This window comes from Mandrillus leucophaeus, unplaced genomic scaffold (genome assembly GCF_000951045.1).
Source record: "Mandrillus leucophaeus isolate KB7577 unplaced genomic scaffold, Mleu.le_1.0 Scaffold3, whole genome shotgun sequence".
Taxonomy (NCBI): Eukaryota; Metazoa; Chordata; class Mammalia; order Primates; family Cercopithecidae; genus Mandrillus; species Mandrillus leucophaeus.
This window is the reverse complement of record NW_012103142.1, coordinates 12,825,320-12,851,770: the sequence shown is the minus strand read 5'-3', so window position 1 is coordinate 12,851,770 and position 26,451 is coordinate 12,825,320. Positions and strand designations below refer to the sequence as shown.

Sequence of the window (26,451 nt, the reverse complement as noted above, 5' to 3'; positions counted from 1 at the left end):
AAAAAAAAAAAAAATCTTTCCATAACTGTTAAAGTTTCCATTTAAAAATTAGTATTCAACCAGTAATATGATAGCTATAGAATGAGTCAAGTGACAATAGGTATATGTAAACACAAGTGTAAGTGCTGTTTTCACAATTCTTGTTCCCTGTAGTAAATATTTAAGTGACGGCTAATCTGTGTTATAACCCATCATGGCTGATTCCCTTAAATGTGTAGACACTTTGATTGTGACCGGACTTGTAGTCTCAGGTCATTTACAGAAATGCCCAAAAAAAAAAAAAAAAAAGAACTTTCCGCAAGAAAAACAGTGGCATTTTATGCCTAACAAAATAACTGTATCAGCAATTGGAAAAGTATGTAGTAGCTAGCACAGTCCCAAAATAAAATACAAGAAACAAAATATTAGTCTTTCATTGTGATGCTAAGGGTCCAGTTCTCAGAGCATTGTCCTGATTTGTGCCCAAGGATTCGATCTCATCCTTAATATCAATTACTAAAAACAGAAACAAACAAAAAAAGTCACATTTATGTGTTTTCCAGTTAAACACAGAAAAAGCCAAGAAAGTCAAACCATAAGCCTTAAAAACTCCATCCCTGATGTGCAAAGTTGTTTTAGTCTTCAAAAACACTTTTCAATTGGGGCTGGGTGTGGTGGCCCACGCCTGTAATCCCAGCACTTTGGGAGGCTAAGGCAGGGAGATCACCTGAGGTCAAGAGTTTGAGACCAGCCTGTCCAACATGGTGAAACCCCATCTCTACCAAAAATACAAAAATTAGCCAGGCGTGGTGGCAGATGCCTGTAATCCCAGCTACTTAGAAAGCAGAGGCGGGGAGAATTGCTTGAACCCAGGAGGCAGAGGTTGCAGTGAGCCAATACTGTGCTACTGCACTCCAGCCTGGGTGACAGAGGGAGGCTCCGTCTTAAAACAAAACAAAACAAAAAATCAACTGGGAGACAAAAATGTTCAGAAAGTTCAGGCCTCCCCTGTTCTCTCCAAAGACCGTTGTCAGTTTCCCTGCAATACAGACATCTATCCTGGTCTTACCTCCTTTTTCCTACTCCTTCTCTTCTAAAACCGCCCTTGTTTCTTCTGTAGTCTGCTCCACATGCTTTATCAAAGGGCTCTGAGGTTCCTCCCTTCAACTGTAAGGTTGTCTGGTGTCTGAACTACCTTTGAGCCTCTTGCCACTATCTGTGTGGTTAGCTTGTTGGAATATGCCTAAGTGTAACTCTTGAAGAGATTAGTAAATTGAACTGTTGGTATCCTTAAGTAGCGTTTTGCATTAAGTTAGGGAAAAGTTTGTGATTGACAAGCCTAAAGTTACAGAGCAGAGTGAGGGCAAAGTTGGAAGGCAAAGTGATGAAAAGGACAAAGGATCAGGGATGGTACTGAAAAGGGAAAAGTTCCCTTGTCCCCCTCACAGGGAATGCAGTGGGGGTGTGGCTCGCTTGTTCAGTGCCCCAAATGCCCATACCTCTAGGGGAGCATAAAGACGGGCAGACTGTGGGCTCTGACCCCATGGCAGTGTCTCGGGGTGAACGTTTACAGCTGAAGCCCCAGTGGGCGTGTGTTACAGGTGCTCTTTTAGTTTAACAACTTGGAAACTTATTAGTTTAGCCGTCGATAGGCAGCTTGTGTTAGTCAGCTCAGTGAGACCCCTGCCTTATCACAAGGACAGAGGGCTTTCTGTATCCCAGGTTCTTTCCTTGGTGTACTGGAAAAATCGGATCACAGGTGGGCTTGAAGAATGAGCACAAGGTTTTATTGAGTGGAAGTAGCTCTCAGCAGATGGGGGAGCCAGAAGGGACATATTTTCCCCTGAAATCGGGTTGCTCGGTGGCCTGGGCTCATGCCGGCGAGCTCCCCTCGACGTCCTCTTGACATCCAACCTCTTGTGTCTTCTTCTGCCAACGTGTTCCTCTTGATGTCCAGCTGTTTGTGTGTGTGCCTGCTAGGGTCTCAGGTTTTTATAGGCACAGGATGGGGGCATGGTGGACCAGGGTGGTCTTGGGAAATGCAACATTTGGGCACGAGTGCCTCTCCTCACCTAGGTCTGTGGGTACAGGCCCTAGGGTGAAGCCCTTACCAGGGACCCACCCTTCTCTTCCCAGCACTTCCCTGCCCTCCTTCCATATCAGTACCAAAACAGTTTTTCAAAGCCTGCTACTTCATATACCTTTATCAAGGAGCACTTCTTCAGAATTAGAATTCAAGCCCTCCATAGAGAAATGCCATTTCAGAGCTGTGTAGTGATTGCTATATCACTTCACAATGATAGCTTGTGAATGGATGGCTTAGATGTACTCCTGTGAGTCCCAGGACACCCTGTTTTATGCCTCACGTATCTATTTTCCTCCCACTCAGTTTCTACCCAAGTGCCTGGTACTAGTAAGCATTCAATAAATGTTTGCCAAAATGAATGGAATTTATTGTATAATTATATACACAGTTTACCTTGGTCTTAAGTAATTCTAGCCTTATAATTTTTCTCTTCAACTGGGACTTTCTAGTGAACATGTAGTGTGCTGCCATGTAGAAAACCAACAACTTGGAAACTTACTAAGTGCTGTGTTTCACTTCTAATACTGTTCAAGTCCGAACAAGTACATCCTGCCTGTGATGAACAAATCCTGACTATCTCCAACAAAAGCATTATTGTGGGGTGGGGGGGTGGGGTTTGTTGTTTTATTTTACTGAGTTATAATTTACATACAATAAAATCCATTCTTTTAAAATATATAGATTGATAATTTGACAAATGTATATAGTCATATAACCACCATCACAATTAAAATATTAGAGCATTTCCATTGCTGCAAAATGGAAATTTATAGTCAGTCCTCTACCCTTACCATCCATAGCTCTGTCAACCACTGATGTGTTTTCTGACCCTATAATTTTCCCATTTGTAATATGTCATATAAATGCAAATTGTATATATGTACCCCTTTGAGTCTGACCTCTTTGGTTTAGCATAATGCATTTGAAGTTCATCTGTGTTATTGCATGTATCAATAATGCATTCCCTTTTTTATTTTCAAAGAGTGTTCCATTCTATGGGTGTACCACATTTGTTTTCTTTGTAGTGGACCTTTGGGATATTTCCAGTTTTGAGCAATTAGGAATAAAGTTTACATAAAAATATATAAATGTTCACCTATAAAATATGGACATGTTTTCATTTCTCTTGAGTTTGTAATTTTGACATAGTCTAATTTATCAATCTTTTTTTACAGATAAGTATGTTAACTAAAAAAGCTTTGCTTATCATAAGGTCACAAAAATTTTATCCTATGTCTTCTAGAATTTTTATGGTTACTTATGTTTCTGTCTATGATTCATTTTCAGTTAATATTTGTACTGTATGGGGTAAGTACATTTGTACATGGTATGGGGTAAGAATCAAGGTTCACTTTTTTGCATATGAATGTCCTTTCCCTATGGAATTATCTTGGCACCTATGCTGAAAATAAATACTCTAAAAACATGTAGGTCTATTTGGACTCTCTCATCTGTTTCACTGATCTGCATTTCTATCTGTAGAAATACCATACTGACTTGATTACTTTAGCTTTAAAATCAGGTAGTCTGCATCCTCCCAACTTTGTTCTTTTTCTGTGCGTGCGCATGTGTGTGTTTCTGGCTCTTCAAGGTGCTTTGAGTTTTTATTTGGAATCAGTTTATCACTTTTAAAGAAAAGCCTGGTAGGATTTAGAAAAGAATTACACTGACTATAGATAAGTCTATGGAAAAGTATCTTTACAATATTGTCTTCTGATCGATTAACACAGTATCTCTCTCCATTTATATATTAATATTTAAAATTTTTCCTCTGTCGTGTTTTGTAGTTTTCATTGTACAGGTCTTACAAGTATTTTAAAAGTCCCCTGATTAATATTATGTTTTTGTGCCGTTTTAATTTCTTAATTTTTTCTTCTTGTTCACTGCTAGATATAGAAATAAAGGTTTTTTTTTCTAATGTTGATTTTGTATCCTATAACCTTACTAACTCCTTAGTTCTAGTAAGTTTTCTGTAGATTCTTTGGTATTTTCTATGTAAACAATTGTATTATTGTCTGTGAATACAGGCAGTTTATTTCAACACTTCCAATGTGTATGCCTTTTGCTTTCTTTCCTTATTTCAGCTGGTATTAATGGTGGAATAGGTGCAGTGGGAGTAGATATCTTTGCTTTATCCCTGATCTTATGGAAAAATTGTTTAGACTTTCACCATTAAGACTGATGTTAGCTGTGGGGTTTTTATGTATGTCTTTTATCAGATTGTACAGCACCATTGTTTTTGCCTATTTTTGTGTACTATACATAACTCATTTTGAAATTTCTAATGCGGCCGGGCGCGGTGGCTCAAGCCTGTAATCCCAGCACTTTGGGAGGCCGAGACGGGAGGATCACGAGGTCAGGAGATCGAGACCATCCTGGCTGACACGGTGAAACCCCATCTCTACTAAAAAAAATACAAAAACTTAGCCGGGCGAGGTGGCGGGCACCTGTAGTCCCAGCTACTCGGGAGGCTGAGGCAGGAGAATGGCGTAAACCCAGGAGGCGGAGCTTGCAGTGAGCTGAGATCCGGCCACTGCACTCCAGCCTGGGCGACAGAGCGAGACTCCGTCTCAAAAAAAAAAAAAAAAAGAAATTTCTAATGCTTCTTCATGTATATCACTTAAAGCACTGATATAAAACAATTTATAATAATTTGCTGCTACCAAAAAGGTTTTTTTGTTAGCACACTGAATTGCATGTGTCCTGAAACTAGGTTTTAATTTTTTACTATTTATAAAATTTCTAGCAATATTGGATATTTTTTATCCAGTCTCCCTTCAGTGGATGGACATTTGGGAAGCCACAGTGCCCAGGTGATAATTCCCTTCCGCGTAACAACATGTTTATTTTCAAAAGTCAGTAGACATGGGTCTTTTTCATTGAGCAATGTCTTTTTGCTCCCACCAAAAACAAGTGACATCATTAACATTCATTATGATTCATTCCGATGTGAGCATGTATTCATAGTCACCACCATAACCTTGTGCTGATGTACAGTACTGTGATAAATGGCCCCTTCTGTCTCACAGGAGACTGGATAAATAGGCCTTGCTGTCATCGTGTTCCGCTTGTGTCAAAGCACAGACCATGAAACTGCTCTGATATCACTGGTATTTGTAAAACTAATCTTTCTTATCTTTATGTATCATATAAGTATTTTTTTAAAAAAAATAGGTATATGACACCATGAAAAGCCTTTAAATGATTTATGGTTGGTAATGTCTTACTCTCTTTCCATTCATTTCTTTATATTGAAATAATCCCAAGAAAATTGGACAGCACTGACTAGCCTCATGATCTCACGTCCTGACACTGATACCTCTTACCTATTTTTGTAGAGGAAACATTTATTTCTAAATAAATGTTAATAAACAATTATTAATGAATAATAAAGATTTATATTTCTAAATCCAATATACATGTATGCATATACATGATACACACATACATCTAGGTAATTTCCTTCCTCTGCCCACCCCCAGCCCAAAGTGAGACTCCTATATAATAAGAACCATGACTGATTCCTCAGAGCCTACCATGTGCATTTCACCGAGAATATACAAACAAAAAAATGTTGGAAAGACAAGTCATTCTCAATGTTCCTGGCATCCTATCAAAGCTTTCCTTTTAAACATGATTTCAGCACCCACACTCTGCTGTCCATTAATAGGCCATCTGCACTCTGGTGTCTGCATGGCTTTCTACATTCAGGCCTCTAAATGTCACTTTGAGGTAACACTTTCACGCCATCTCCCTCTGTCACCTCATCCTGCCTTATTTGCCTTTATAGCACTTACCACTGTCATTGTGTGTACACCCCCCCCCACACACACACACACAGACAGACTAAGATTTAGTGGATTCACATGTATTCACGATACATCTCCAGCACTAAGAACTGTGCCTGACATGTCATAGGCACTTAATAAATATTTGTGAATGAGTGAATGAACAAATGAATAAGCAAATGTAGACCAGAGATGCATTTCCAAACCTGAGTTCCCCAAGAGCCTTATACTTACAATGGGACATCCGCAGACCCAAAGGTGCATTAAGCATTGTCTAATAGGGAGAATAACTGATTTTTCTTGATGTTTTTCAGTGGTATGTAGATACCATTGTGATTAATCAGATTTATTTAAATACATTACGGAAGGCTTTTAATCATTGCATATTAGATACCATTGTGATTAATAAAATTTATTTAAACACATGATTGAAGGCTTCCAATCATTACATATTTTGTTGGTCAGTGGCTACGAGAAGCACAGCACCTCCCATGTGGGTGTCTTTAAACACCTCCCAACACTTCCACATTGAGGACCAAGCCTTACCATTAGTTTTGGTGAGGCTTTAAAAAAATAGTTTTGGTGGGGAAAAACCATATTCACAGCATAGCAGGGACTACCTTAACTTGAATAGTATTTAAATAAATTCTATTCATCGCATATGTATTGAGCATCTAAATGTCAGACATTATAGGAGATATAATAATGGCTAAAACAGGGTTTAAAAGGTGGAACTTACTAATTCATATAATTAATAATATCTGTTAGGACATTCTTGCTTGCTATAACGAAATACCTGAGACTAGGAAATTTATAAAGAAAAGAGGTTTTATTGGCTCATGGTTCTCCAGGCTGTACAGGAAGCATGCCAGCATCTACTTCAGGAAGCTTCCAATAATGGCAGAAGGCAAAGGGGGAGCAGGCACATCATCACAGAGAAAGACAGAGAGATAATACTGGCATTATCATAGCCAAACTCTCAAATTTCTCTTCTCCAAAGTTAGATGACAACATCATGTTTTAAGGTATTGCAACCTTATTTGACTTTTTCATTGGAAGTTTGACTCTTTAATATCACCATATAATTATGTTTACACAAAGAATTGGAAAGAAGGCATAGAGTCTCCATATGTTCATTTCAGTCTGGGTGGCTAAAGGGCTTCTAAGAGTCAATGCATGAAAATGGCCTAGATTGAATAAATTAGAAAAATCACAAAAGGAAACCACTATAGGAAATAGTTTTACACATGTAATTGCTGAAATCCTATAGTGAATGTGTCAATCTGTACTAACTAAATAAATTTGTTTATAGACATGTTCTGTATTAGCTTCCACTCTTTCACAGACCTTTGCCAAACAAAATCCCACTAGAAGTAGGATGTTCACACCCGAGTAGGAGTTTCTTGGATAAATATTTTTACTATATGGAGACCAAAACCACTTTTACAAATTTTAGACTTTGATTGAAATACTATATTTCTTTTGCTTTTTTCTCCCATCTTTTCTCCTGGCAGCTACTTGTGCAATAGCTTACCTCCTCGCACCTCCCACGGGTCTGCTGAACAAGAGACTGGCTGCATGCACAGGAGGCCAGGCAGTCCTGAAAGTAGTGAGACCAGCTTACCCAGTCACTTCCACCACCAATTGGACTGGAGAGACAGAGGAAGGTCCATTTGCCCTTCTCCTAAAACCTAGTTGAAATTATTCCTTGAATTAAGCATAGAGATTATACATTGTGAAGCTATATTTTATAGAATGCCTGTTTACATTTCATTTGACTGCTATATAAATAGAATACACAAAGGTAGAATTTATGTAGCCAGTCCTCAAGAAATCACAGTAAAAGTTATTGAAATATAACAGCCACATTCTTTTGTAAGGATGACTCTGATCTCAACTTTTGCCAACCAGTTTGGAACAAGAATTTCAACTGACTTCTTAATTCTGTAGTCAAAAACTGGTGCTGAATTTTTCATAGGCCCTTTTGAAGATCCATTTTGTTAATTTGGCTGTTGAGTAATAACATATTTTTAGTAAGTATTTTTAACTGTAGTAACTTCTGTTAAAAGTGAAACAAGGGGCCAGGCATGATGGGTAGCTAAGGCAAGAAGATCATTTGAGCCCAGGAGTTCAAGACCAGCCTGGGCAACCAGCCTGAGACCCCCATCTCTAAAAACAATTTTTTTAATTAGCAGAGCGTGGTGGTGCACACCTGCAGTCCCAGCTACTCAGGAGGCTGAGGAGGGAGAATTGCTTGAGTCTGGGAGATTGGGGCTGCATTGAGCCGTGATCACACCACATCACTCTAGCCTGGGCAAGACCCTGTCTCAAAAAAAAAAAAAAAAAAAAAAATAGTGAAACAAACAACATTATTTTTGATGTGCTAAACCGAAACCTTTCCACTGTGTTTGTGAGACAGTGTACCCAGTAGGCAGTTGACTTGGACAATAGTGTGATAAGGGTGATCTGGGCCAGTGCAGGATCCTAGTTACTATGAACCCAAAAGCTCACCTTTTAGAATTAATTAGAATAATATCCAGTAAAATGAGTACTGTCACTACCACATAAATAATATATCTGACTTAGGATGGCTCCACAACTCAGATCTTGTCATTTAATATGATAGCTCTGTTCAAATTAATCTTTTACATCAGAGGAGACACTTTGGTTATTTATGATATGTTGGAGATAAATTTTCAGAATGGTTAAGGCATATTATTGTAAATGTCCATGGCAAATTTAATTAACACAACTCTGTTTTAGAAATACAGATGTGTAGTATGTACAAGGTAAACATATGTTCACAATGTCTCCAGAACACCTAACTTTAAGGAAAGAGACACAAAGGCATGGAAGAGGCATGCCCCCCTATTGTCAGTCCACAGCAGTTCACCTGGGAAATAAATGCCAACAGAGAGTACTCTCATTTAATATAAAGAGTTTATGCCAGGTCCTAAAGCAGTGATTCAAAAGAATCACTTGGTTGAACGCTTATGAGTATCTCTGACCTGAATTTAGATAAGCCCTTTAGTGGTAGGTAGTTTGGGTTGGTGTCTCAGATTTAACATTTATTGTCTAAGCCTATAGCTTGGCGTTTGGAAACAAGATAAGTCAAGGTCTCTCTTCTCTTGACCTTACTTGGAATACTTCTTTGTCCCCCGAACCCGTCCCCTTCCCGTCCCCAACTCAGATCTCAGCTGTGTGACTTCTTCAAGAAGCCTCCTTGATCACCCCATCTACTTCTACTGCCCTCTTATACAGCCCTTTATAGTCTATTCTCATTTTGTAACTTCTATCACTTTTGGCATGTCTTATTCAATACGTGTCTCCCCCCTCAGCCTGTTCACCACAGAGGGCAGGAACCACATCTGTGATCCTGCTGTATCCACTGTACCTTGTACTCTGCATTTTCTGAATGAATAAGTGAATGAATGACAGTAGGTTCATACAGACATACACCTTTTCTATCATTTCTCAGCCTTTTGGCTAAAATCAAGTGTAAAAATATATCTTCTCAGGTGGCTACTGAATGTAATTGATGTTATTAACTACCATCTTCTGATTTTTGTCATAATTTTTTATTCATTGTCTTTAAATCTTAAAGACCTTAACTGTAATTTATTTACTGTCCAATCAAATTGACCATTGGCAAACAGCTATTGCTCTGTGTTCTTACTCCTTGTGTTGTGTTTTAATGTGGCAAAGGCCATTGAGAAGTGGGGGGAAGGCCATAGCAACAGTATTTTCTTTTTGTTTTTGTCTTGCATCAGTATTGTCTAAGACCTTGAAAATGCAACTGAGTAACATGACTACAAAACCAAGATTGTAAAAAAAAATTATATTATCTACTGCAAACTTACTGTTGATTATAATTTTTGATAACAGAGTATTTGAACCTAAAATGTTTACAGACTCAACAAAATAATTTCACAGTGTTGTTTTAGATGAGTTGAATACTTTTTCTGGCAAACAAAGCAATTGGCTTGATTGATGCATAAGTTTTCACTGTTGACTGATAATTAGTAAGGAGAAGCCCAGAAATGCTCCCAGTGGGACCTGAGACCTAATATCAGAATAACTGCTTTGCAACTCTTGCCAGCAGTTGAGCTATCAAGGTCACTTATTTAGTTTTCTTAATAACTGGCGCTGATGGTTCTCTTGCAGAATGGTAAGTGTGTGGTCTGAGTCCAATTTTGGGAACTGAGACTATCCAGCCCCTGCTCTAATGATGAGCATTATCAGCATTTCCCAGTATTGCCCAGAGGAAAAGAAGCCACCTGCTAGTCAAATTCATTCATTCATTAGATGACTCTTTATTAAGCATTTAACTTATTTCATGCATTGGGTTATGCCTTAGATATACAGAAATAAATAGAACATTAAGTTCCCTTCCTTCTGAAGGTTATAGGTTACTCAAGTGAAATGAGAATTAACTGTTGTTAGAGCTTAGCCCCCAAACAATTGTTATTTGGGTTACTAACTCCTGCCAATTTGGCACTTTTTGGCTGTTCTTTTTGTTTTCATCTTGTATCAGTATTGTCTAAGACCTTGATAATCCAATTGAGTAACATGGCTATAAAACCAAGATTGTAAAAAAAGAGTATATTATCTATTACAAACCTACTATTGATTCTAATTTTTGGTAACAGTATGTGAACCTAAAATGCTTACTTATATGTGTTTGCAGCTTGGAATAATTTGAGACATTTGTTTTGATTGTCATTAATATAAAAGTATCTGAAGACAAGTTTAATATGATTGGCATTAAATTATTATTAAACATAGATGTATATAAGTGCATACAGTGTCATGGAAAGAATAATTTATACATAGTCTCATAAAATTGCTAAAGATAATATTTACAAAAACCCTTTTTTTCCTAAAATACAATGTTGTATTAACCATTTAATTATTTTGCTCAACAACAAAAAAGTCTTAATATATCTCATAATTTGCAATGATGGGCAATTATGAATGGTAATTTTTAATGACTAAATTTAATCTAGAGATTTTTGTATTCAGACTGCTGAAACAACTTGGTAATAACTCAAGAATTTATAAAAGCCCAATGTTAGTATTTTTAATAAAATAAGAAGAGTCTGACATAGATTTAGAGAAAAATCAGGCATAAAATGACAAGTTCCTCAAGATTTATGGGCTTTGGGGTACTTGGACTACAATAAGAGTTAATACTATGTTTTTTTCCCATTCTGCCAGCCAGAGAAGACCTCTTATTTAAAGGGCAGGGCTCCCTCCACTGTTGTTAAATCAAGGCTCTGCTTCTGACAGGATATTTATAACATAGGGCAAGTATACAAAAGAAAAATGTTTAATGATGAGTTTTGCATGTTATACAGTGTTATACATCATATGGTTTAATTTAGATCCCCTGAAATATCAGAGTTAGAATGAAATTATCAAAAGGAGAAAAGTCACATGGCATGGTGCAAACAAGATGTGCCTATTTTATTTATGTTTGCTAATGAAATTCAGCCATGATTCCCACTTTGATTTTAAGAGTCTTAGACCACCGTTCGGCTTTATTCATTATAATTAAATATCTTGCCCACACACAGACACAAGGCCAGCAAAGAAAGGGGCATATTTTATCTTTTAAAAAGCGATTGCATAGCTTTCATATGAAACTCCTGAGCTTCCAAGATTTATAGTATTAAAGCAAAACAATATGTCTTTCAGGGCACGGTCATCTTCTTAGACAAATGGAGGGCTTAGACTCAGAATCTAATGACCTCACAGAGACCAGGGCTGGATCTTAGGCAAAAAAGAGGGCTTAGACTCAGAATTTAATGACCTCACAGAGGCCAGGGCTGAATTTGGACATGTGGAAGCAGTAGAATATGAAACAACCTAAGTTTGAGACAATTGGGCATAGTCTCTTCTACCAGAAGAGAGATTGAAAAAGGCCTGTTACAAGCACGACTGATTGATTTTTACTATAAAGCTTGGGAGTGGGGTGGGACAGAGAGGGGGACAATTTTGTTGACCAAAACATCATTTACACATGAAATTCAGAAATGTACCTACCTTCCCAACTGTGGCTCAACTGAGTATTCCAATAAACCAGACATTTAGGTTAAGTTAGTAAGAGTTAGTGAAAGCCTATTCCTTCTAGTATATTCCACTACCTCCCTACCTTTTTCTCCCAGCAAAGCAAAGCCAGTGTAGAACCTCAACCCTCTGTGCTCATCTTCATCCCCTTCAGCCTCAACCCTCTGTGCCCTCACATCCCAGGATGTGAAGAATTTGGAAAATCCCCAGGCTCTTGGTAACAGGGCAGCTCCTGTGGCCCACAAATCATCCTAGAGACAAAGCATCTATAATCTATACTTAGTTAATTAGGAGTTAACAGTAGTTTGGGAAAGGGCGAATGTATGCTCCAAATCTTTTTATTGTCCCTTTTACTGCTGGATTTAACCCAAACTTGCCAACTCCAAATAGCTCCACGCAGGCCATATTATTTGCTCAGCCCAAAATCAGACACCGAGCATAGCCATAGTAAGACTTCCATGAAAACACATGGTGTATCACCCCCTTGAAGGTCCTAAAGATGCATACATTTGCCACAGAACCTTTCAGCTATATTTATCTTATTTTGATGCTTTGTTCATTTATCAGAATTATTATTTTGGGCACTCAGGAAAATTAAGTGAGTCTCCAGGGGAGGGCTAATCATAAAGCAGAAAAGCCCAAAGTAGAACTCAAAGCTTATAATGGCTTGACCTCTACCTGCTCAGCTATATTGTTTCGGACATAACTGTGTTCCTTCCTTCCTTCTCCCCTAACCCCCTCCCACCACCACCACCAGTTTCTTCACTTTTGTTCTGCTCCCAAGGGCTGTTCTTTATCCAGAAAAACTGTTTCTTTCCCTGCATCTGTTTTCTCTATTAAGGCTGGGGAAGCTAAACACATAGCTTCGGGCAGAATCAGAACCATCTGCAACAAGCCCTAAACTGAGTCAGGAATCCTGGGCTTTTCCCCATGTGACTGCGGACGGGTCACTCTCTCTGGGCATTAGTGTTTTCATGTTAAATTAAGAATGGGGCCAGAGGAATTCACAAAGATACTTTCCAAAGTTCTATTGTTGATTCTAGATGTTAGTAAAGGGTTTGTTCAGCTTGCTTTAGCAGGCTTAGTTCCAAATTCCTTTTTCACTATAGTATTAAACATAATAGTGGCATCTCAGCATCTGCGGGGGGGAAAGCAATGCCTAGTCTACAGATAACCTAAAAGTGTGGAGATATAGGTAACCCATCTGCTGTGGGTAAAAGCCACAGTCTGAAAACTTCAATTTCTGCCTCTTCCATGTTAAATTTACTAAATGCCAAAATTAGAATTTCCATTAGGAAATATTTACTCCATAATCACGACAGACTCTGAAAATGTTCCATTTATTGACAAAACCATTACTGGGTCCTGTTAATGGTCTCCTCATCCATTTTACCACTGTTCTCAACTCTCAGTATGCACCTGGGATACTTCTAAAATGTTCCACAGCCTAAACTCCACTCAGACCCACTGGCTCTGAAGAACTGGAGCTACAGCATCTGCATCTTTTAAAGCTCCCCAAGTGATTGGGGTGCAATGTTCTATACTATACACTATTCTTAAAGTTAGTTTGGAAAATAAGCAGCAGTTGAGAAAGCCTCCAAAGTGAAGATGATTTAGATTCAAGGTCCATGTCTGTACTCTGAAGTATTGTACCTGGCTGATTTAGCTTAAATTTGAAATAAAATTGTAATTTACCCTTTAAGTGATGTTTAGCAAGAACTGAGTTTGTTGGGACTAAGAGAATATGTGTATCTACAGTGCTGTGGGTGGAACTGGGGCAGGAGACTGTCTGGTTTGTTTTGTTTATTGTAAGACAATGTAGTATAATGAAAAGAACACAGGCCCTGGGTTTTAAATCCAAAATCTACTCTTTTACTAATTGTGGTAAGGCTCAAATTAGATACAGACATGAAAATATTTCATAAACCATAAAACCATGTGTATCAGCATTTTTTAATCTTTGCTCCTCCCTACTTTGAGAAATAGACAAATCTCGTGCCTTTCTAAAGTGTAAGTTCAAATTAAATATTGTGATTAGAAGCAAAAAAACAAAAGCTTTGTTTTCTCCCTCCTTTCTCACGTTGAGAATGACCTCTCAGTGCATTTTACTTGTGGCGGTTAAAACTTGAATGTGAAACTAGAAGTTTAGTGAAGCCAGGGACTGTCTATTTATCTTTGTGTCCTGTTGTACCACCAAGCACACAGTGATTTACAGCGTAAGAACTCAGTAAAGATTTGCCAAAATCATATTAAGCAAATTTATAGGAATTCAGACAATAGAACCAAAACCTCTTTCTTATGCCTTTGAGAAATAAAGTACTCGTAAGAGAGTTTGGGACTTACTACAGTGAAATTCTTATGCTAGTTTATTTAAGATTTGAGAAAGCAGAAGAGAATCAGGAAAAGTAATAGAATAAAACAAGTCTGTACTGGAAGAAAGACTGGTGTTTATAGTAAATGTTTTAATAATTAGGCTAATGGCAAAAATAATACACAGTAACATTTAAGTTGGAACTACAACGTAAGTTTTGTAGCATGTATCCTTTTGCTTAAGAAAAATATTAATCTTTTTAATATTCATTTGTATCCCTTAAGATGTACCAATTTATGGTAACCCATAAAAAACAGAAGTAAACCACGATGGGATTTAAATGTTTTCTCTAGCTTGTCCATATGAAGTTAAAAAAAAAAAAAGTCATTTTAAAAAGTGCACACTTAGAAATTAATTACCCCACCAGTGCCCAGTGCAGTAGGCAAAATCTGTATCTGCTTATCCAGGTAGATTGACATAATGGCACCAGTCATAATTTGGTGCTATAAATGAATGTCCAAAATTGGGTCCTCAATTTTAAAAAAACTGGGAACTATGAATTCCTAATTTTAGAACTAATTGGGCCTTAAAAACATTAAGTATTGTCTTTGCTGTGAACTTTAAGAGATGCTAAAATGTCTGACCTTTTCAGCAAATTCACAAAGGAGCAACTGATGCAGAGAATAGAACTTTATTAAATCAGAAATGAACCTTAAGTAGTATATAGGCATGTAGAATCCAGTTTGTTGGGGAGGTCTGATTGTGTTATTGATTAATCTATAACTTTCAGTAGTGGGTGGAAGTCCTGTTTCTGGTCAAAGCCTGGATTTTACTAACTAGGGGTGTCTATAAAGATACAGAACTGGGAATCATTCATAGGGTCTGACAGAAGAAAGTAAGTGGGACACAAAGTATTCCATGAGAATGTGGCCTCTGGAAGGCCCTCACACCAAGCAATGTTTAAATTTAGTTTCAACATTTGCAACACAAATAGAGAGAAATTTACAGTTGACGTGAAGATGAGTTGTCTTCATCCATCTTCCTGTAAAGTTGCTTACTCTGGAAAGCATGCCAAAGTTGGGACGTTCCCATAATTGCCTTACATAGACAACGTACATCCTTTGTACATCAAAAGGAAAAAGCAGTGACTCAAAATAGAGGACCCTAGGGAATATGTTTACTGAAATTGCTCTTCACTAATTACACATGCTTGTTTGTTCCTTCTTTATTTTAGAATTAAAATAGGAAGAACTCATCCCAGAAGTCTGGGTCAACTCTAAACTTTGATTTTCTCATAGGATCTATGTTATTAAATACGCCTGTAATCTTTTAATTGTTTGCAAAGCAGTGATAAATCACCTGTGAAGGTGAATTGATCTTTCAAAGGTGACCTTTTCCATGGTAATAAGAACTATTTCATATCGCCCCATCTGAAAACATTAAAACCTGGTTATTTCTCAGGTGAACCCAGCTAAGACTCAGTCTCCCTCTAAGCCAAAACCTCCTTTCTCAAGCAAGGCTCACTTCAACACTCTACCTTCAGAAGGAATGCATCCTTACTCCTAGGTCCGTTTAACTCCATATAAAAACATCCCTGTGCTTTAAATAGTACATTATGTTAAAGATTGTCACTGTGGTTGTAAAATTTAAAATACCAGGGTGAGGAAGCTAAGAGTACTACCTTGGCATAAGCCTCTGTAAGGCAGCCATGGTGGTAGGAGCTGTTTCATAGATGAGGCTCCCCTGCGTGTGGTTGTGGGAAGACACCGTGTGCATTCCTACAAGTTATTTGTGGCTCTCTGAGGCATTCATTTAACACTGTTCTATAGCGCACAATTTTAGGAAGTAGAGTTGGAATTTTCTAGTCCTTGTTAGAATGTTTTCTTCAATCCAGAAGTGTTGTACAACACAAAAAGCCCCATGGTAAAGAACAAGCTCACAGAAAGAATACTGAGGAATGACACTTGGAATGTGCCACTGTTTTGTCATCCCTGCTACACTGATCTGGAGTGAACTGCATAGCAGCATAACTAACCGAAGAAATTTCAGCCAGGGCGCCAAAGCCTGACAAGCATAGTAAATCTTCTTAAGCAGGATATTTGGAGAGAAGGTTTTCAAGTTAATTGAATTTTATGATTAACAGAAGGTTATCTAGAAAACTGTATTTGTTTCACTTCATGTTGATGGAAGTCTTTCTAAAAGGGTTAAGTCTACTTTCCGTTTATAGTATAATTATTAATGTGGATTAATTATTTTTTTAAGATGAAGATTTCACTGCCTCCACAGCATTATCTTGATCGTAAAAGGTTATTCTATATTTCTTAAAATATGGCTGTGGCTGTTCAAGGTTAATTCATTGGGCTGGAAGTATACAGACTCCAGAACTGCTTCAGAGTTATAAGGCTAAGGGGGAAAAATCCCTAACATGAAATTTTATGATTTTCTTTGTTTTTCTGAAAACAGATTGTAGGAAAATTCCATCCAGTTGAAGGTTATGAGTTCTCTGGATGTGACTGTTACTAGTTTAAATGATGAAAAATGTGCCAGTGAAAGGGAAATTTTATTCCTAAGTCCTGAATTTTAGTTCTTCTCCACTCTGGGTCTTACGGTGAGATTCAGGATGTTACAGAGACCCTGTGTGGTCCAGGTCTCCCAACACTGAAATGTAAAATATATCTCTTGGAATGAAAAGCATGCAATTTTTCTTTCCTTACTGGAATGTATTATATTTTTGCACTTAGAATCCATTTTCCCACTTTCTTTTATGGGAGTATTTTATCCCAGCATGCATATACATGTGTACATCTGTATGTACAGGTATGTATATAAAATTATAGAAGATTTGCCTTTTTGGTACTGTCTACAATATGCAGAGTAATACAGAACTCCTTTGAGATAATCATATTTTACTGGGGAGGAGAGGCCTCTATTAGTGTCCATTCCGATAGCTTTTCACTCAGACTATAAATTAGGCCTGGGAAGGGCCAGTAATGAGTCAGTAATTTATAGACTATTAAGATACTTAGTTAGAAGTGATCCTGAGCATGTCGAATAGAGAACACATGTTTATAAAAGACAAACAGATTCGATACATCTCTTTGGCCTAACCAAGCCCAATCAGTTAACAAAATGGGATGTCTATTTTGTGTATCTCCTACTTCCCAAAAATAGAATCACTAACCACTCGCTAACCACACCGACTTTTTAACGGACAGAATGGTTGCTATAGTTTTGTCACCAGAAATATTCAGATTAAGCATTCTATTAGATTGTAGCCAGCAGAGTCTACAAAACAGGAAGAAGGCTCTGCTTGCTTTTTGCCTCCTTTCCTTGTTTGACTTGATGTGATAATTCATTGCAGATTTCTTTTTCTTTGACAGAATGCCTACCGCAGGAGTGGGATGGCTTTTCTAGCCTGCTGATGTGACAACTGTGATGTGCCCGCAACAACAGGAAAGGCAGTGTTATATTAAGGTGATTTCTTGTGGACAAAATAAAATGCAAATTTACCTTTCTTTTATCTGAGGGAGTGGGCTGGTTTGTTGTGACTACCAACTTGCTGACTCCTGCTCTTTTCCAGCCCCTCAACCATCAGTCGTGTTTACTAGATGGGCTGTTCAGCTAATTAATGGCAGGACGTTTAGGATAGTGTGTAGGTGGACAAGAATGCAGATCACACAATTTTGAAATTTTAATTTGAGTAGATTTACTGCCCTCAGTTCACATATTTTAAAAGCAGTGGTTGCCCCGGTCCAGTCTTTTGTCAGTGTTTTATTTGATACATTTTATAATCCAGGTTTGGAATAAGGAAACAAAATTAAAAGGACAGTGAGTTTTCGCCTTCCCTTATACCATCAACTTTACTTTCCAACATTTGTTGACTACATGTATTTTATTGACAGCTATCCACTTTATAAACTTACAGTAATCAAAGATTTAACAGACCTGATAAATCACCTGTTCCCACCTCCTTTCCCCTTCACTCCACTTACAGTATGTGTCATTTTCAATGCCTTCTTCCCAACTTCCTGCCATCTGCCTTTCATGTGTGTTTTTCCTCACACAGAACCTCTTCCTCCATCTTCATTCCCCTCCTTTTCCTGTTCCTCCAATCCCCAGACCCACCACTCCTGCACATGCCATACACATTTAGAAGCCAAGTATTCAGAATTAGTGGAAGGGGAGCAGAGTGATTTCTTGCTTCCTCCCTTCAAAGCACTACCACACCTAGACTGGAAATGTGGGCTGGGTAATTTCTTGCTGTTAGCAGCCGAGCTACCCTTCTGGCAGCTATACTTTCTCCAGTAAATGAGGAACCGTAACTCCTCGGAACAAACCAAAATATAGCAGATGTAAGTGTATAGTTCCTGATTAAACTTCAGTTGCAAAACAAGAAAGTTATTTCTTTAATTCTGTGGGAGTTTTGTATAATTTTACTTTTATCATGGATTTTACACACACTTGAAACACTCTCTCTAAAGAATAAAAACAGAAATGAGAAATATGAAAGATCTTTTTCTTGTGGCCAAAGCATTGAGTCTCTGTTAATATGATTATGCCACATTATTTACATTTGTTAACTGTCATTTACCTGCTCTATGTTAATCTTTTTAGAAAAAATTTGAATTTCAGAAACAAAATCACAGATATATAATATTAAAATATTCCCAAAGGGTTTTGATGTTCCATCTATGCTTGTTAAAATGTATGATTAAACTTTTATTTTTATCATCATTCTTATTTTCCTTGTCATCCATAATCATGGGAAATTATAAGCTTGCAGTAAACATGCTAACTTTTAAACGATAGCATTTATTGTATTTGGTTTTGAGCTGCCATGCTTATAGATGGTATAAAATTTTCGGGGGCTAATTTATCACATCAAAATTCCTTCTCTCCCACATTATACATTTGAAAGTACGCACAAAGCAGAAAATACAGGGTTTGGGTTTTTTTCCTTCATTTTATTCTACCTGATCTCCTTATAGTCCCAGAGAAGGAAGACTCAACGTACATTTCTCTCAGAAATATGACAGGTCTGTGTTTTTGTTGGTCTGGCGTATGTTTGTCTATCTTGAACAGTCTGACAGGTAATTATTTATAAAATCTGGTTTTGCCAAGTTCATATAATAACCTTTCATTTTTCATCATAAGCCAGTAAGCTGAATTTAGAATAAAGCAAGGTCATTTATGTCTGTCCTAAACCAGCCTACATGTCCCCATAATTGCTCAATATTTTTCATTCCTTTTTCTATTTTTTATACTTAGGTTCTTTCTCTGACTCTTTGCACAATATTAAATTTGAAGTGAAATAAAATTTCCTTCAGCAGTGACTATAGAAATAAAAGAAAATTTACAGAAGAAACATTTAAGAAAACTTGACTTCAATAAATTATTTTCTCAATAATTGTAATGTTAGAGCAGAAGACAGTCTTAGAGATCATTGAGAACAGCTGCTTATCTTACAGATGGAAAAACCAAGGCCTAGAGAGGAAAAGTGACTTTCCTAAGATCACTCAATAATGGTAGTGACAGAACAGAGAAAAGAATCGATGGTCCCTAATTTTCAGTCTGGTATTATAAAGTATTTTCTGCCATACTGGGTTAGTAAGAATATTACTAAGACATGTTGGGGTTTTACGGTATATTTATCCTTGACAACAATGTAAATTTATTTAAAAACTATACTAATTATGGATACATCCTAAAGCATACGTTTATATAGTAAAATCTTCAATGTGACTGTGGTATTAAGTAAACAGTCTGTTACCTTACACATCAGGCTTAACTCTAAGTCAACAGGGAATATACAAAGCTAATTTCTACTTTTTGTCCCTTGTATTTTAGAGACTGAATTTGAAAATAAATAAGCCAATAAATAAATAGCCTCTCTTGATACTGCTTCTTAGATTTAAGGGTAAAGAAAGTAGAAATATTTCTCCCTTCACCTAAATTTGGAAGTATGACTTTCTGAATGTGCCATTTAGAGGTTATGTCATTAGCTTTCCTGCCTTCTTATATTGTAATAGTTGTGATTCAAAAATACTGTTTCAATTTTAAAACCAAGACTTTTTATTTGCACACCATCAGAAGCACAAATATTTTTAAATGGTGTATATAATTCCTGTATCTGGGGAGAACCCTTCATTTATTGCTGTTCTTTATTTTTTAAAAATAATAAGCCATGTCTAATGCTTTTACCATGTAGAAGACAAATAAACATAACTGGTGATTCTTGGTCTGAAAGAAAGCACGTTTACTTGTTTAGAATTATAAAGTTTAATTTTATGAATTTTTTTACATAGTTCTTAAATCAAGCAATGCTTTCCAGTTCATATAACCTCTTGTGTAAAACGGAATCACTAAAGAGAATATATTCTCTCATCTGCCCCCTGGAATTTGGATAGAACCTTTCCAGGCTACATTTAAAATTCTACCATCAACCATGTATACATCTCATAAAATATTTTACAGTTTCCTGTATGCTCTGGCCAAACATTTCATAGTACATAAACACTTCTGCAAATAATCTAAGGGCATCAAGTTGAATATGTCATAGCAATGGCCACTACATAAAGCTAATTCTCCAGCAATATAGTTTCTTATTATTTTACCTTCTTATTTGAAATTCAAGATGAAACTTTACATGCTATTGTTGTACAGTGGCAGGGGTGAGAAGACAGCAGGGAACTCTAGCAGTTTTTGTGGAATTGTGTGCATAAAAGCAAAGGCTTTCTGCAGAGGGCATCTAGCCAAGCTTAAACAACAAAACTATGCCTGCAGGAATTGGATGTAAATGTGATGGTTAAATAAGGGCCAGATGTCGTTAAAAACTCAAATATTAGAAAGTCGTATCTCTTAAAGTAAGTCTCAAGTGTTGTAAGTCGGATACTGATACCATGGTACCTAAAGAAAGAGACTTGCGTTTGTTTTCCGGAACAAGATAGTAGGTATTCAAGCTGTCATAAGTCATGGAAGTTTCGGCAACTGAAGCATATTTTAAAGCAATCAATTCCTGCAAAGTCACAAGAACGCCGCATACATATTTCATTGTTGGGAGCCACTGTAATTACCTGTACAGCATTGTGTTCATAATCCCTTTTCTGCTCATCACCACCCAATATTGACTATGCTCATTTTTTTCAAAGGAGGGTAAAGATAGAAAAAAAAAAAGACGGCAAGGCTCAAGATGATCAAAATATAGTTTTACTTATACCAGGTAACACTCTACTTGCTATCAAATATGATGATATATTGTGTCAGTATGTTAATAAGTTATGACATAATAATTACAGCACACCATGTGCTACCTTGTGTACTAAGCAGTTTGTGTGATTTATCTCATTTACTACTCACAGCCCCACTACCAGATATGCCCTGTTGCCCACAGGCAGGAGAGAGGAAACTGAGGAACAGCAGCTTAAATGTCTTATGCAGAATTACCCCAGGTGTAGCTGGCATTTGTACCCAGCACTTTGATCCCAAAGCTCATGCTGTTAACCACTGTTACACAACGTGGACTGTACTGGAGTAGAGATTTCTGAGAACATATGAAAGAGAATTGCTGCCTGACCTTGAACCTAGAAGCACTTCTCAGAACCAGAAAATTTGATTGCAAGAAAATTGTATTTTAACTTAACATTCCTTCTCTAATGCCAAGTATTACGTATATAATAGAATATCATATCATGTATAATAGAATATAATTATATAGGATCATGCCAAGTTTTTAATAATGTCTTAAGCCTTAAGAGAAATGTATATAATCAATGAATATACTAAAATTCCCTATACAAATTATGAGAAAAACTTCCTCAGAGATCCATGCATACAAAGCTGCTCTCCTTTCTGAAAACCAGATTTCCCCAGAAGGCTCTATTTACACAGGCTACTGTTTCATGCTTTCATACAAGGTATTTATCCATGTTGTAAAATAATTCCCATCTTGTTTACATGTGTTTGCAGTGGCAGATACAGAAGTACATATGGCAATGCCCTGAAACTTTAAATAAATGACCCTTTTAAAGACCTGCTCATTAATTCATTAATTATATAGTAGTCATAGTTTTTCCCAGCCTGACATGTTTGTGTGTGAGGCAGGTCCGGGGGAGGTGATGTATGGAGATAAATAGGAAAGTGGAAAAAAGCTACCGTGCACAATTTGAATTACAAAGGATAGTTTTCCATTCGACTCAGTAGTTAGCAGCAGTTTTTTTATAGAGAGAGAGTCAGGTCTCTCTTTGTTGCCCAGGCTGATCTCAAACTCTTAGTCTCAAGTGATCCTCCCACCTTGGCCTCCCAAAATGCTGGGATTACAGGCATGAGCCACCACACCCAGCCAGAGCTTCTTTAATTCAACCCTATGTTTGTTCTGCCTCAGGACAAGCCACCTTCTGAATTATGTCCTTTAAGATTCCAAATAACTGCACCAGCCTGTGCTACAACTTTTCTGAATTTTTTTTTTTTTAAGATGGGGTCTCCCTATATCACTCAGGCTGGTCTCCAGCTCCTAGGTGCAAGCAGTCCTCCCACCTCAGCCTCCTGATTAGCTGGGACTACAGGGACAAGCCACCGCACCCAGCTCTTTCTGAATGGTTTTAATTGCATCTTCCAGCTGCTTCACTTGGGAAAAGTTAGTTCACCTGCCAATGCATTGGCCACTTCTTGTCAACCCTCCCTGACCTAAACATATCAGTCAGTCAAGCAAGCAGACACTAAGCAGCAGCAACTACTACAGCTGATGGATTGGCTTGCCACACTTCCATAGGTTTGGCCTGTAAGGAGACAGTGAGCCCAAATGGCTTTAGACAGTTTGTTACACAGCTACATAAGCAAGATTGGCACAGTGTCAACTTCCCATGTTCCTAATCCCACAGGAAGATACCAAGCCAGAGGGGCCAGTTGACAGAAGACATGAGTGAGTGGAGGGTTACCATGTCATGGAGGAGCCAATTCTAAACCATAGCCAAGCAGTTTTTTGGTTTTTTTGTTTTTTGTTTGTTTGTTTTTGAGACAGAGTTTCACTCTTATTGCCCAGGCTGGAGTGCAATGGTGCAGTCTTGGCTCACTGCAACCTCCACCTCCCGGGTTCAAGCGATCCTCCTGCCTCAGCCTCCCGAGTAGCTGGGGTTATAGGCACGTGCCACCACACTCAGCTAATTTTTTGTGTTTTTAGTAGAGATGGAGTTTTACTATGTTGGTCAAGTTGGTCTTGAACTGACCTCAGGCAATCCACCCGCCTCGGCCTCCCAAAGTGCTGGGATTACAGGCGTGAGCCACCGTGCCTGGCCAGCCAAGCAGTTTTATAGCTTGCATTCACATCCCAAAGCGGGTTGAGGTGGAAAGACCTTTGCCTTACCAGAACTACGGAGGCAGATGCGAAACTACCTGTGGCAGCTCCTCACAAGAGTGGCTGTCTGGCTGTGTTCCTGTGACGATCACAGGCAAAGGTCCCTATGGCCTAGGTATGGCTGTGTGGCCTATGTGAAGATGAGGTCTCCTGGGAGCCCTTCCACGGCAATGCATAGAAGGTCATGTGTTTCTGTTAGCAGTATGCAAAATCAATCTGCCTCTTCTTTCCTAGGTTTTTATGGTGGTCTCTTTCCCTAGCTCTTTCCCATAAAGTTTCCTGCCTGTCTCAGCACACAGCACCCTTTGCTTCCTCTGAACTCTTTAAGCCCTTCTTGTTCTCTGTGCTTCCTATTTAGTGTCCCTGATCATCTGTCCATGTGCCTTTAGACTGTGCCAGATTAAGAATTTCTTGAGGGCAAGTCTTGAATTAACACCTCTTTGTCATTCTCACATACACAGATACTCATCAACATTTGTGGTTTGGTTGATAGAAAAAAAATGCTGTTTTTTTTTTAAATGGAGTCTCACTTTGTTGCCCAGGCTGAAGTGGCTCACTGCAACCTCTGCTTCCCGGGTTCAAGCGATTCTCCTGTCTCAGCCTCCAGAGTAGCTGGGATTACAGGCATGCACCACCACATCCAGCTAATTTTTGTATTTTTAGTAGAGAAAGGGTTTCACCATGTTGGCCAGGCTGGTCTTGAACTCCTCACCTCAAGTAATCCACCTGCCTTGGCCTCCCAAAGTGCTAGAATTACAGGTGTGAGCCACTGCACCCAGCCAAAAAAAATGCATTTAAACGTGAGCTCAGAAAACTTTTTTAAAAATCTTTCTTTAATCTCATCAATTCTTATTTCACTTATTTGACTACACAGCTCATGAACTGTAGATGACCACAACTTTTTTCTTAAAGACAATGTCTCGGGGGCAGTTCCAAGATGGCCAAATAGGAACAGCTCCAGCCTCCAGCTCCCGACGTGAGCGACACAGAAGATGGGTGATTTCTGCATTTCCAACTGAGGCACCAGGTTCATCTCACTGGGGCATGTCGGACAGTGGGTGCAGCCCACCGAGTGAGAGCTGAAGCAGGGAGAGGCATCGCCTCACCTGGGAAGCACAAGGGGGAAGGGAATTCCCTTTCCTAGCCAAGGGAAACCATGACACACAACACCTGGAAAATCGGGTCACTCCCACCCTAGTACTGTGCTTTACCAAGGGTCTTAGCAAACAACACACCAGGAGATTATATCCCGCGCCTAACTCAGAGGGTCCCATGCCCATGGAGCCTCCCTCATGAGCTCCCATGCTGAGCTCCCTCCTGCTAGCACAGCAGTCTGAGATCTAACTGCAAGGCAGCAGTGAGACTAGGGTAGGGCGCCCACCATCGCTGAGGCTTGAGTAGGTAAACAAAGCAGCCAGGAAGCTCGAACTGGGTGGAGCCCACCACAGCTCAAGGAGGCCTGCCTGCCTCTGTAGACTCCACCTCTGGGGACAGGGCGTAGCCAAACAAAAGGCAGCAGAAACCTTTGTAGATTCAAATGTCCCTATCTGACAGCTTTGAAGAGAATAGTGGTTCTCCCAGCAAGGAGTCTGAGATCTGAGAATGGACACACTATCTGCTCAAGTGGGTCCCTGACCCCCGAGTAGCCTAACTGGGAGACACCCCCAACTAGGGGCAGACTGATACGTCACACCTCACACAGCTGGGTACCCCTCTGAGACAAAGCTTCCAGAGGAACAATCAGGCAGCAACATCTGCTATTCAGCAATATTCACTCTTCTGCAGCCTCTGCTGCTGATACCCAGGCAAACAGGGTCTGGAGTGGACCTCGAGCAAACTCCAACAGACCTGCAGCTGAGGGTCCTGACTGTTAGAAGGAAAACTAACAAAAAGGACATCCACACCAAAACTCCATCTGTACGTCACCAAAGGTAGATAAAACCAAAAAGATGGGGAAAAAGCAATGCAGAAAACCTGAAAATTCTAAAAATCAGAGCGCCTCTCCCCCTCCAAAGTAACGCAGCTCCTTGCCAGCAACAGAACAGAGCTGGACAGAGAATGACGTTGATAAGTTGAGAGAAGAAGGCTTCAGACGATCAAACTTCTCCGAGCTAAAGAAGGAAGTTCAAACTCATTGCAAAGAAGCTAAAAACCTTGAAAAAAGATTTGACGAATGGCTAACTAGAATAACCAATGTAGAGAAGTCCTTAAATGACCTGATAGAGCTGAAAATTGTGACATGAGAACTACATGACAAATGCACAAGCTTCAGTAACCTACTCGATCAACTGGAAGAAACGGTATCAGTGATTGAAGATCAAATGAATGGAATGAAGCGAGAAAAGAAGTTTAGAGAAAAAAGAGTAAAAAGAAATGAACAAAGCCTCCAAGAAATATGGGACTATGTGAAAAGATCAAATCTGCGTCTGATTGGTGTACCTGAAAGTGACAGGGAGAATGGAACCAACTTGGAAAACACTCTGCAGGATATTCTCCAGGAGAACTTCCCCAACCTAGCAAGGCAGGCCAACATTCAAATTCTGGAAATACAGAGAACGCCACAAAGATACTCCTCGAGAAGAGCAACTCCAAGACACATAATTGTCAGATTCGCCAAAGTTGAAATGTAGGAAAAAATGTTAAGGGCAGCCAGAGAGAAAGGTCGGGTTACCCACAAAGGGAAGCCCATCAGACTAACAGCAGATCGCTCGGCAGAAACTACAGGCCAGAAGAGAGTGGGGGCCAATATTCAACATTCTTAAAGAAAAGAATTTTCAACCCAGAATTTCATATCCAGCCAAGCTAAGTTTCATAAGTGAAGGAGAAATAAAATCCTTTACAAACAAGCAAATATTGAGAGATTTTGTCA

At 38.7% G+C, this 26,451-nt stretch overlaps 1 protein-coding gene across 2 annotated transcripts in view; it reads left to right on the top strand.

Annotated features, from left to right (window-relative positions):
• SUPT3H (suppressor of Ty 3 homolog (S. cerevisiae)) overlaps window positions 1-18,742 on the top strand; it is a 524,788-nt gene extending 506,046 nt beyond the window's left edge. The window contains exon 13 of one of the 2 annotated variants that reach the window (XM_011986846.1): window positions 17,614-18,742. In XM_011986846.1, coding sequence (XP_011842236.1) covers window positions 17,614-17,655 — 42 coding nt within the window. In that variant the 3' untranslated portion in view covers window positions 17,656-18,742. The remainder of the gene's footprint in view (window positions 1-17,613) is intronic. The other variant, XM_011986847.1, reaches the window with a different exon arrangement.
• The last annotated feature ends 7,709 nt before the right edge of the window (window positions 18,743-26,451 follow it).